The sequence below is a fragment of the Ranitomeya variabilis genome, chromosome 2, assembly GCF_051348905.1.
Source record: "Ranitomeya variabilis isolate aRanVar5 chromosome 2, aRanVar5.hap1, whole genome shotgun sequence".
Classification (NCBI taxonomy): Eukaryota; Metazoa; Chordata; class Amphibia; order Anura; family Dendrobatidae; genus Ranitomeya; species Ranitomeya variabilis.
Genome location: NC_135233.1, coordinates 284,449,596 through 284,461,937, shown reverse-complemented (window position 1 = coordinate 284,461,937; position 12,342 = coordinate 284,449,596). Strand labels below are relative to the sequence as shown.

The window sequence follows — 12,342 nt, the reverse complement described above, 5'->3', positions numbered from 1 at the left end:
ATATATATATATATATGTGTGTGTATAGTGCATTTTTCTGCCCCGTTGGCTCCACATCTGATTGTCTCCTTAGATCAGACTCTTCAGAAAGGACGGAGACTGGCTGCTGTGATGTTCTCCCTCACCCAGTGCACCTCACCTTATTTCCCAGCCCACAAGGAGGTATCCTGGCTGGGTTCCCAAGGTTCTCCCAATCTCAATCACTTGGATCAATCACTTGTTCCCTCGTCTCCTCCCTTGCAACACAGCAGAATAGTTCTGTATAGTAGCATCCATCAGCAGAGGCCCAGACGGCCAAACATCTAATGTGTATGGGGTCCTTCTGATACAAATTATGATGGACACAGAATATACTGTACGTCACAAACGGTTTATTGTGTTTTTTCTCATAATTGACAAAGGGTATAATATCCAAAATGTTGCTACTATTCACAATATGTCAAGTTCATGTACCTCACTGATGTGATATAAATCAAGGATATGGGGGAAAATACAGTAAAAAGATTGTGATTGTGCCCATCGATGTTCCTCCAAGTGTTGATTAATTATTAAAGTTGTAAGGAGCAAAGTGGTCGGCTCTACTGGAATAAGCACCCATCTTCCTTCTTGCTTTTGTTAAGGGTACAACAACATGTACTTAATCAGTGTGCACCAAGTTTTATGGGGAGAGAGGGGTCCAGCATGTTGAGTTTCAATGGCTGATCCTTTTGTTCTCCCAGGAGATAAGCCGCCACCAGAGGTGTGAGGAAACACTTATTTGCTTTTCCTTTAAACACATTAACAATCAGCTGAATTGAGTCATCATGTGTGTAATGAGGTCGGAAGAGATAGCTGTTGGCTGAAAGAGCATTTAGCCTCCAGTTATCTAAGGTACCATCCATGGTATGGACACCTTAAAAACGGTTGTCTGGTAAAACAATGTATACTCACCTCCTGAAGTGGCGCCATTGCAATGATCTTGGTGCTACCATTTCCGGTGGTTGATGTGACATTGTTGTGTCACCTGTCTGCTACAGCCAATCAACTGCCGCTGACCGACTTTCTCCTTTAATATTTTGTGATAGTCGTGTGACTCAACATGTCATGCACTAAGAACAATAGCGCTAACATCAGTGGAACAACAACACTGTGGGAGATGAGAATACATTGTTTTTATTTTGCAGTCGTGGATCCAGGATCTGATTCATGCTGCTGGCGGTTTGTGTAGAATGAATCAGCTGATAGGTTCCCTTTAATTGCAGCTCACTGATCACTCTCTGGATCCTCAGCTCTGATCAGCCGGGTGTACACATTAATTTTAAAAGGGAAAAGAAAATAACCTGGGAAACAATTAGTCAAGACTTCTTTTACCTAATGAGACCTATTGTGATAATAACTATCTGGATGTTCCCATTGATTCTTTTAATTTGAGGTAGACCCTGTGAAAATCATTGTCATCTAGAAAAATGTAATGGATAATAATAGCTAATACAGATCAGTCTGTGCATGTGTTTACTGAGGTAAGAAAAAATAAGTATGTTACCCTATGTGATCAGAGGACACACTGGGATAAAGAATTTTCTATGATTAGGCTATTTGTACATGACCAGAAAAAATCATTTCTTGCTGCTTTTATTGTTTCAGTCATTCATTAAATATAATATATATAACTTGATATTTTTTTGCTTTGTGATGGAACAGTGCGGTGTCTTCATGGAAACTTTATAATCAATACAGACAGCGCTGAACCTCATGGCAGCAAAAGTATTAAAGGGGCTGTCCACTACTCTAACAATCCCTTCAGAATCCCTATGCTTCCCCCTTGTAAAATCATAACACCTTTACTCACCTTCGGTGTCGGCGCCGTTCCAACGGTGTCAGCAATTGCTCTCCCGAAAATCGCATGCCATCTACAGGAAAAGAGAGAGCTGACACAGCTCTTACTTCCTCCAGATGTCAATTACATCAATTGGAGGGAAGAGTGAAGCCAGCACTGATTGGCCACAGGGATTGCATGACATATTAATGTCACACGATCCCTGGGAGAGCCAGTGCAGGAACGGTTTCATCACCGTAGGTGAGTATAACTGTTATTTTACTGGATGGAAACCTAGGGATTCAGAAGGGATTATCTGAGTAGTGGACAACTCCTTTAAGGAAAAAAGAAACAATGTACTCAATAGAAGGATCATAAGATAACAATGTATAATAGTTTTGTAGCTTCCAATTTTCTAGAGGTTAAAATCTAATTTAATCAGTTTAATTCAGAGTTGCACTGTCATCTAATTGGTGTGTGTTTCTCTCGTAGCTGGTGTCAGCTGTCCACGCTCGGTCCCTCCAGCATACCCACCGCCTCAGGAACCCGGGGCAATTCAAGGACAGTATATGGTGACCGACGGCATAAACCAACCACAAGTTTTTGAGTTCACTGAACCCAGAAGAAGTCAATCCCCTTTCTGGCAAAACTTCAGCAGGTTGACGCCTTTCAAAAAATAATACAAATATATAAATATAGAAATATATATTGAGAAAGGAGTATTAAAATAGAAAAAAAAATTATATTTATAGATGGACCTTTTTTCGGAGAAGCACTGTTGCAACTAAACTATGAAAGGACCAAATACAAAAAAAAATAGCAAACAAGACAGGAAAACTACCGTAACTTTAAACAGTTGATTTTTTTTTTCCTTAAAATAAAGTTTCATTTTTTTCCCGTCGGACTACAGGAACTGCTCTACTTTCGAAAAAGCTCCATGAAACATTTCCTCTCTCTGAAGAGTTCAGTCATAGTCACGAGACGCTTTGCTGTTTCTTTCCTTGGACTCTAGGACTTCACTTGCTTTCCGTGATAGTGACCACTAATGTTTTTGGATAATTGGTGGTAATTGCACATTTTGCTTTAAAAGAACATCCTCACTATTTAAGTGAGAAAACATAGAGTGGTTGATGGAAAGCACCCTAAGTAAAATACACAACCTGCATTCATTTCATAGTATTCACTCAACAAATAGGTCAACACCTCCAGACACAGTGGGACTGTCAATTGGTTGTTCATCCTCCTGGCCCTGAAGGAGTTGCCATTTTCTCATCCACATTGCTTCTGTAAGAGCAACCATTTTGAAAAGTGGTCAGATTCTCAAAGAAAGTACTACTGCACAAGAAGCAAAAGTCGAAGCTCGCCGAGTGTAAAGTCGGGTTATAGATGCACGTCCTATGAAGTCAGAGAGACAGCGCCTAAACTGCCTGTGCATTGTATCTGCTCTTTGTGTATAAATCTATGTTCGTTAAGGAGGTGAAAGTAGCAGGAAGGGATGAAATTAACTTCTGGGTTGTATATTGATCCTCCCACTGTTTTAGCGGTGCCAGAGCTCTGTAGTTCCCGCTCAGTCTGCTAGCTACTGTGCATTCTATCTACTCCTTTACTTGTTCCATAGATGTTCTGGGATTAAGTCCATCAAACAGGGATAGTTAGATTTTTTTTTTAAAAATTGCAAATATTTATTTTCTTTTCCTTCCAAAGAGTTTTATTTTGATTTTTTTTTCCCCCGTATAACTCATAATGCCTCAGTGAAGAAGGCGGCACAGTCATTGTTCTTATTTGGAGTCACTGTGAGCTTTGTAACTTAAAAGACCATGTGAAAAATGACTATATTTGCTGCTTTGATGTCCTACATTTTTGGTATACATTAATGCTGCATTACTCATTTCTGCATAGGTGATGCCTGAATGGGAGATTCAGCCACATGGTATATGGAATGGTCCCTGGCAATGGCAATAACGTCCGTGGTGTAAAATCCCAAAGGCTTCACGCGTACCGTGCAGAGCACTTTAGCCGGAAGGGCAGCAGCGCACTGTAATAATCGCTGTCAGTCCTGGTGCTGGCTTGAGTTTTAAACATGTCAGACGAGTAATACATACTAGATCACTTATTGCAAGTCTATAAGCTTCTCTGCACATTTACGAGTACTTTTATAGCTATTGCCTTCCTTGTCCCTCCCCATCTCGTCCCACCCTATATCTTTTCTCAAGCATTCCTAAAACACATATCATCCTTTTCTTTTATTTAACAGGGCAAATACCTATCCTATTATGTGTTCTTTTGCTTTTTAATATTTCCTCTGGTTTTGTCTTCTGCCGTTTCTAGTCTCTGGTATTTAGTATGCTGCTCAATACACCTTCCCATGCTGCAGATAGGCTCATTCATTTAAATGGGTCTGCGTCCCCCCTTGAGTAAAAAGGAAGATGGTGTCAGAGCTTATTAAACAGTTGCCTTTGTTTCATCTCTCACATCGCTTTCCCAAGGTGATCCCGTCCTTTTGTTTGTATAGTGTGGCTGGTTTCTTTTTTTAATCCCCCTGCCGTCTTGCTACACCGCATCTCTTCCAAAACACTGATGATTGAGTCTAGTTCTCAGAGCTCACTACTGCCAGCTGTACCCACCTTTCACTGTGCCGAATGATCCCTGTGCCCGGTGCCTTGGGACTGGGTGTTTATAGACTACCATCACGAAGAAAAAGCTAACGATTTAGGTCATGAAATTTGAAGGTGCATCCACTCTTACTGTTGGTTACAGACCATCGACCATTAACGTCTTATTCCGTAAATGATGTATTTGATTAATTTTCTTTCTTATCAAAAGCCAAACTGAACCTTTTAATATTATATTTTGATGGTATGAGTGCACCGCATCAATTGTTGACCGTAAATACTTGGAATAAATTCTCGAAAATTCAGTTGTATCGAGCAACGATTAGGAAGTCCAATGGTTAATCATAAATTGAGCAGAGTTTATGTTGCATATATATAGATTTAAAATCATAAATACTGGATAACATATGGTGAAATGAGACTATGACTTTCTAGGAAAGATAACATTTCTCTGTCCTCCCCGGAGGTGCTTGTCTGACCCCTCAGTCGGACACTTTCACACAACATGTCAGGATGCACTGATCTCTAGTCATTGGGGTATTAGCTCCAACCAGCTGAAGACAATCATATGAAAGACAGGCATAGTGAATGTCAAGTTGGGAGATGAGTACATGGTATCCATTACATGTAATGAACACAGTCACTGAACCTATATACGATTTTAGAATCTACTTCTATTTTTCTAAGTGTTTTATACAGTATCACATCTGTTCATTATTCAGGGATATAAGAGTAATTACTGTTTTGAGATCAGAGCACAACGAGACATTGTTCTGTTTCCCTCCACAAATCTGGATCCCAAGATAACTATATTATACAGATACTATATACATCATGAATCCATGGGACTCTAGGCAGCAGAAGCGGACATATCATTGGTGCAGCATGTGTGGCCATACAGGAGTCCAAGTGGTGAGGGGGCCCACTGTCGCCTCCAAAGCTGGTGGAATTCTGCATTATGAGGAACTATAGGAGTGCAAAGGGCCCCATATACTGTTCTGGCACAGGGGCCCTCTGCTATCTGTGTTCGCTAATGCTAGGCAGGCTATGTCTGAGTCCCTTCCTCCAGTTTCCAGCTGCATTCTCAACAGCGCAATGTCATCACTCATTAGGATTCTGTAAGCAAACGCTTGCCACTTATCATCTAACCGAGAACACAAGAACTTACTAGAAGGATCCATGTCTCCATCTGCAAGAAGGTGCTCAATCTACTGCGCATCGATATTATACATTATTAGGTAATAGACAGTAGAATTGTTGGGGTGATTGGATTGCTGGGGATTGTTGCACTTTGAACTTTCATGTTAAAGGCACCCACAACTTGCTGACTGGTGGCGCTCTAGCCGCTGGGATTTGTGCCTATAGGCAGAATGGGTAGATTTTATCCCCATTTGAATGGAGCGCCAGAGGGCATGCCTGACCACCACTCCATTTATTCCCTATGGTGCTGCCAGAAAAAGCCAAGCAAAGCGCTCAGCAGCACCCTAGGGCATGATGGAACAGTGGTTGAGCATGTGCACTGCGTTCTGTTCTAATGGGGCGAAAAGTGTCCCCGTTCTGCTGTTGGACCCCCAACAACCAATAAGTAATCGCCTATCCTGTGGATAGGTTATAGCTTGTTTTCACGGGACATCCCCTTTAATAAGCCCTTAATATCTGCCCTGTGGGTAACAGGCCTTGTTTTTAAGGTGCCCATACACATAGGAGAAAATTCATCCAAGCCTGTGAATTTCAGCAGGACTAATTGGTTAGCCTATGTGTATGGAGTGTGCCTGACAGGTGTAATAATAGCAAAGGTCAGGTATATTACATTTCAACATGTCTGATCCTTCGGTCTGGCACTAGATTACTCTCCTAAACCAATTTGAACCACACGCACAGTTGGCTGAGCCTTGTAGTCATGTCATACGGGAGGAATAGATGTTGGCCGACCAATCGTTTTGCCCACCGCTATGGTCAGCCTTGCAGCGGAAGTACCGGGTGCAGCGGGCTCCAATCTATTTTAAAGAAAATGGTGTGTTCTGCTTCTCTCTCCTTCAAATCCATTTCTCTACATATCGATATTGTATGTCCTGCTTTTTTATGATGTTTCAGTATTAGCAGAATATTATCCTTAGGCCTCATGCATCGTAGTAATATAACATTTCTAGACATCTGTGGTGGGTGGTGGTCCTACTATACTTCTAATGTAATCTGATGCAGTATCTCCCCTGGAAGCATTGCGTTCATGAAAGAATATTTCTGAGACATGTAGTAGTTATGGTACAGTATGCAGTACTGACAGTGTGCATGGGGCCTATGAACGCTTCACGTACATTAATGGGAGTGGAATTTAATGGGACGCATCTAGTGGAATGCTTCAAGGAGCCCGAAGATCATATCATCTCAAATGTGAACTCTTCTAATCAGCAGAGATATTGAAATATGGATAAGTCTATGTGGACCATAGTGGGATGGCTTCACAGCTGTATCACAGCTACATATAGAGGAATAAATAGTATAGACCAAAAGCAATTAGCGACAATAAGTGGAATTTGCAATAAATTACAGTAGGATGGTAATAAATGATATTTGCAGTCTTAGTGGCAAGAATGAACGCACCTTCCTGCTAAACAGTACACCCTTTGGTGAGACATATGCATATCTGGATTTTCTACCTCTCTGGTTAGCTGGCATTATAGATACGTACATTGGACGCAGCCATGTTTGTGATATGACTTCATCCACGGTTTAGGGCCTAGGCATTATCAAACTGCTCGCTTATGTGACAGACTACCTTTACAGGGGGTTATACCCTTTGTTCTTTTTTCTCGTTCTCAATCCATATTATCTTCTGTGGTGTTGGTATTCATGAAGGTGCAGGTCACCTGAGAAGGGGGAATGGATAGTTTTTGGGGGGAGTTTTGGCAACCTTTTTAGTTTTTCTGTGATTGGTTCTCCAGCTATGTTGTGTTGTTCTCGCCTGTAAAACCTGCTGCCTGAGATTGTGGCCTAGTTCCTCGCATTGCAGACTTATCCACTTATCCAACGATATCTACTTGAAAATTTTTGCCTCAGCTGCCCACTGTGAAATCATTATTTGTGACGGTTCCCAACCTATGGGCACCTTATAAAAAATATTTTACCTATGTTAGTGGTTAAAAAGGTGCATTAAGTGTCTGCAATCTTCATTCCTTTATGCATGACCTGCACTTAGTTTAGAATTTTGTCTGGACATGCCTCTCCCAGCAATTAATGATGGCTGCCAGGTCTGTGTCTGGAATGCAGCCATCACTCAGTCTCATGTATTCTTGAACTGAATTTCCTTTCTAAAGTCCATGAAAGATCTCTTCTCCCTTGTGCTGACAGATAATGATCATGAGGAGTATGTGACTTTCCTCTATCTTCTATGTGTGCTTCCCTCTTCCCAGCATGGCCTTTTTAATCTGCCCTCCCTGAAGACTTAGATGCTTTCCTCCTTCTCAACACGCATATCTGTTGTGTACAACATCCTTCCTGATGCTACCTTACATTGAGAGATGGGAAGGAGAAAGCAGGGAGGAGCAGTATGCTTCTGTGCTTCTGGATTTCTCCGAAGCAGCAGAACAGCCAGCTATATGAAGTAAACAGACTCTGCAGCAGCAAAATGGTGGTAAATTATTAAAGAACCTATTTAGTAAAGTGATTTATTTTACATTTCAAAGCAAATAAACAATACAAATAAATGCAGTACCAACTAGGTGTTCACAGACTTGGACAGTATTTAGGTGGCATTGATTTACACAGAGGCTAAGAATTTGCTATACTTTCTTTGCCCACCACGTGTCTGCCAGGGTTCCTTATCCTCAGCTAATGGTGTCAGTCATGCCATGCTATTTAGGCTTACATTAAGCTAAAATTAAATATTTGTAGAAAAAGATTGCATGTAATTTTAGGTCTAAAATACTACTATACTTATTTTTTCAAATATCCTTAAAAGTGGAATAAGCTATATTTTTCTGATACACAGCTTCATGTGCAGAGCATAGAATTATTTTAAGAGATATCATTTTAGCTACCACTAAAGATGCCTAAGAGCTTTCTGCACACTGAACATTGAACTCTGTGATGTAAAAGTATGCCGCAAACTCCCATTCTCCCTCTAGTGAACGATTTAGGCAGCTATACTATGCCGAAGCTAGACTACTCACCATTCAGGAAAATTGGAGCTTTGGATCAGAAAAAGGGATATCTAATTTAATATAAAAAAAATAATTACGTTCATTTGAGATAATAAAATGATATAAGGGCAGACAACTGAGTTGAATAGAATTTATAGACTTAGAATGACTGTTAGGAAGTCAGCCCTTAAAGGGTTTTTTTTTAAAGATCTTAGAACATTTGTCTAAATGGAGGAATTGACATAAAAACCTTCAAAAACCTTTACTTTATGGATAAATTAGCTGTGTCTCCAGTAATGTCACCCTGGTGCTCCCAGTTGGACTTGCATTACCTTGCTACAGTGAAGAGGACCTTGTCTACTCATGTGATTCCTGCAGCCAATCACTGACTTCAGCAGTAATTCACATGGCCAGCGATTGGCTGCAGGAGTTATAATGTGCTTTTAACAGAATGCAGCTTACAGTGCTACATTTCATCAGCGTTGCACTCAGTTGACAGCTATCTTCTCTTAATCTTAAGTAATATTACAATTTGTAGACGTCACTGGGCTTTGCACACAGATGGCATACGTATCTCTGCTTTTTGCTTTATATTTCTGTACACATAAAACCGTGGATAGCTGTACCTGGAAGAGAAACTATTTCACATTTCTCACTGTTGCTCGGCTTGCGAGTTAAGGTCCATTTACACTGCCCGATTATCAACAATCGTGCAGTCTAAACAGGCTGCAAATCACCCAGTGCTCATCAGGTAAAATAACCTTTTGCACAAAATATAATCGTTCTCGTCAGCAAACAGGACTTGTGATGCCGAGAACCATGGAAGTCAATGTGGATTCTATCACTGATTGCTCACCAGATCTGCCCGTGTAAACAGTCTAATGACCAAAAACTGGCAAGTATGTTGCTGGACATCGGTCGTTTAACTCTTCACATCGCACAGTGTAAATGAACCTTCATGTATAAATTGTTCATTAGGAAAGGCGCGTTTGTCTTCTTCCAATTTGATGGCAGTGGGATCTGGAAATGGTAACTGTGATTACGGCACCCAAGACGTCAATTTCATTTTACAGCAACCTCCATGTCGGCACTAGTGGAGTACAACACCATGTGATATGTCTCACCAGCATCTACATATCATCAAGACCATCAATGCACGATGGAGAGTTTACACAGAACTCTGCGTATATATATCTACCTGAGCTATATCTACCAGAGTCTACGTCTCTACACAAATACCGAAAAGCCATGGTTTAAGTGTGACGAAGCTGTACAAATGACTCGTACAGGTTACAAGCTAAGTATTTCCTTTTACCCTTAGTGACAATTCCCATTACCCTCTTTTGAATCTCTCTATATTTTTAGACAAAATGCTACCATCTAATCTACTAATAAAGCAGGGTGTTTATCCAAATGGTGCTATTGTTAGACAATATCTAATGTAGCCTGTAGTCGTTGATCACTGGACCACTTTTTATTTTATTCTCGGTGTAAAATGAGTCATGATTCTCAATTATTGGTCACTGTTGTCGATTCAGCTTTGTATGACCCTCATTGTGAGTCGTATAGTGTCAGATACAATGGATGAATACTGGTCAAACCTACTGATGTGAACAGACCCGCCTGGCCAACCATCTATTGCATTTGGTGGTGCCCTGAATGTCCCGATGGCGCATGTTGGGGAAAAAGGGTTATCATGCCCGAATCCTTTGGTTCTTAATGAAGAGAAGCTGTGTTTGACTGGGGTTTACTCCTCTTCCTAGAGAGGCATACATGATCCGCTAGGCCAAGCATGCATGTATATGAGGGGGTGAGAGATTTGCCAACAGCTATCTAAAGTGTACGGCTAGCTTTACACTTCCATCTTAGGAGAAGATTAAGTATCGGCCAGTGTTGGAAGCAAAGGTCACAATCTGGCTTGTCAGCCTTGATGTGGCATTTTTGGGCTACACAAAGTTCATTACACCCAATGAACAAGCGTTTCCTTATTTACTTGGTGATCAGCAGCCTGTTTACTTGCCAAGTAATCATGAGACAACAGTTATTAATCCCAACAGTGTAAATGCAGCTTTAGGTTACAAAGTCTTAAAAGGGGCCAAATTTATCAAACTAGTTCATCATGTTTGATAAAATCCCTAGGCTGTCCGTCCACTCAAAATTTACACTATTAGTTACCGTTGCTTCTTTTGGTCCACGAAGTTATGCCAAAGTGTGGCATATGAGATTGCTAATTAGGCCATGTCCCTTTCCCGAGCAACGCTCCTTGTCAAACATGATAAATAAAAATGTCTGAAATGTATAATAAATGCGATATAAGACGTTTAAGAAAGTTTTTTTATTGCAAATTAAGGAAGGACTCCTCCCATCAAAGTTGTAATCTTCTTAAAATATTGCAGCCTTCTTATTCTATACCATTATGTGATTACAATTGCTCTTTTTCCCTTTCTACCCAGCTAGTTTTCTCTTCTCCATTAGGTCTATGACATCACGTGATTAAAAACAGACTAACCGAATCCTTCTAAGCTCTATGTAGAAACAGGTGGTCTATTTTCCCTGCATGAATCATTCCCCTCTTTAACTCCTGACCCAGGTCTTCTGCTCTTCTCCCTACCAGAAACTTTGCAGTGAAGAGAATTGTAGTTCTAATGATGCCTCACGCAGGGAAAATAGACATCCTGTTTCTACATAGAGCGTGGAAGGAGTCAACTAATCAGTTATGAATCACATGAGGTCATAGACCTAATGAAAAAGAACTAACTGAGTAGAAAAGTAAAATGAGCAAAAGTACACAGTTAGGCATAATATGAAGACTGCAATATATTGAGAGGATAAAAATTTTGATGAGAGTGCTTCTTTAAGACAGAATTCTGGTGTGTGTGTAGGTTAATCGGTCTCAATGTATCAGTTTTGCATTAAGTGCTTCTTTTGGGAAAAGGGCTGTCCTTTTGGTATGGCAAACTAGTAGGGGCTTTGTTGAAAATACGGCTTGTTTAGAAGCTGCATGTTTGGAAGATCCCTTTACTTCACGCAGTAGGTTCTGGTACTTTGGGTTCTCCTTCACTGTCTTCACAAACTGAAAATTGTGGTTATATACAGCTGCACCCGCTTCGGCATTAAGCAAGTACCTGTGAATGTGCATCCAGACACTTTGTGTGTAAAACTGATCTTTGTTCCATTCAGTTGGCACCTGGGTGGTGGGTATAACAGTTTTTCAGCAACGTATACTAACCACTAGTGAAAAAGAAAAAAAAAATCCTGCACAAGTTAATGAAAACACTTTATCCATTTCATGTGCCATGAGAACCTGCTATGTTACGTGGACAGTGGTCACTGCATCATCATCGTGTGGTTCTACTCCATCCAAAGACTCATTCTACCAGTGCCAAAGCTGCTCCGCTCTGTTTCTCCTGTGCCCTTTTGCTCTGGTGATATGTAGTAAATGCCATCAGTTCTGTCTCTGCCTTAGAGCTCATTCACCAGCTTTCCTAAAAAAAGAAAAAGATTAGATATTATTGCAAACCCTAACTACTTGTGTGGCAAACTGCAGTGTCTTACTTGAAAAATTGCCATCCAACTTTCTGGTAAGACCTTAGCCTTCAACAGTGTCGTTTCTGCAGAATCCTACCCATCGTAGAAACTTGCAAATTCTTACCCGTTGTGACTTTTTTGATCTTTTTGGCTAAGGCATACAATGTGTGCAGGATATTAGGAATGCCATGTATCATGAAAGAAATGAAGTGCTCAAGAGCAAAGGCCTTTTACCACATAAGCTACCATGTTGTCCTCATTACGCAAG

At 40.7% G+C, this 12,342-nt stretch overlaps 1 protein-coding gene across 2 annotated transcripts in view; it reads left to right on the top strand.

Moving 5' to 3' along the window:
• ARHGEF9 (Cdc42 guanine nucleotide exchange factor 9) overlaps positions 1-12,109 on the top strand; it is a 423,137-nt gene extending 411,028 nt beyond the window's left edge. For both annotated transcript variants that reach the window (XM_077285097.1, XM_077285099.1), the window contains one exon: positions 2,288-12,109. In XM_077285097.1, coding sequence (XP_077141212.1) covers positions 2,288-2,475 — 188 coding nt within the window. In that variant the 3' untranslated portion in view covers positions 2,476-12,109. The remainder of the gene's footprint in view (positions 1-2,287) is intronic.
• The last annotated feature ends 233 nt before the right edge of the window (positions 12,110-12,342 follow it).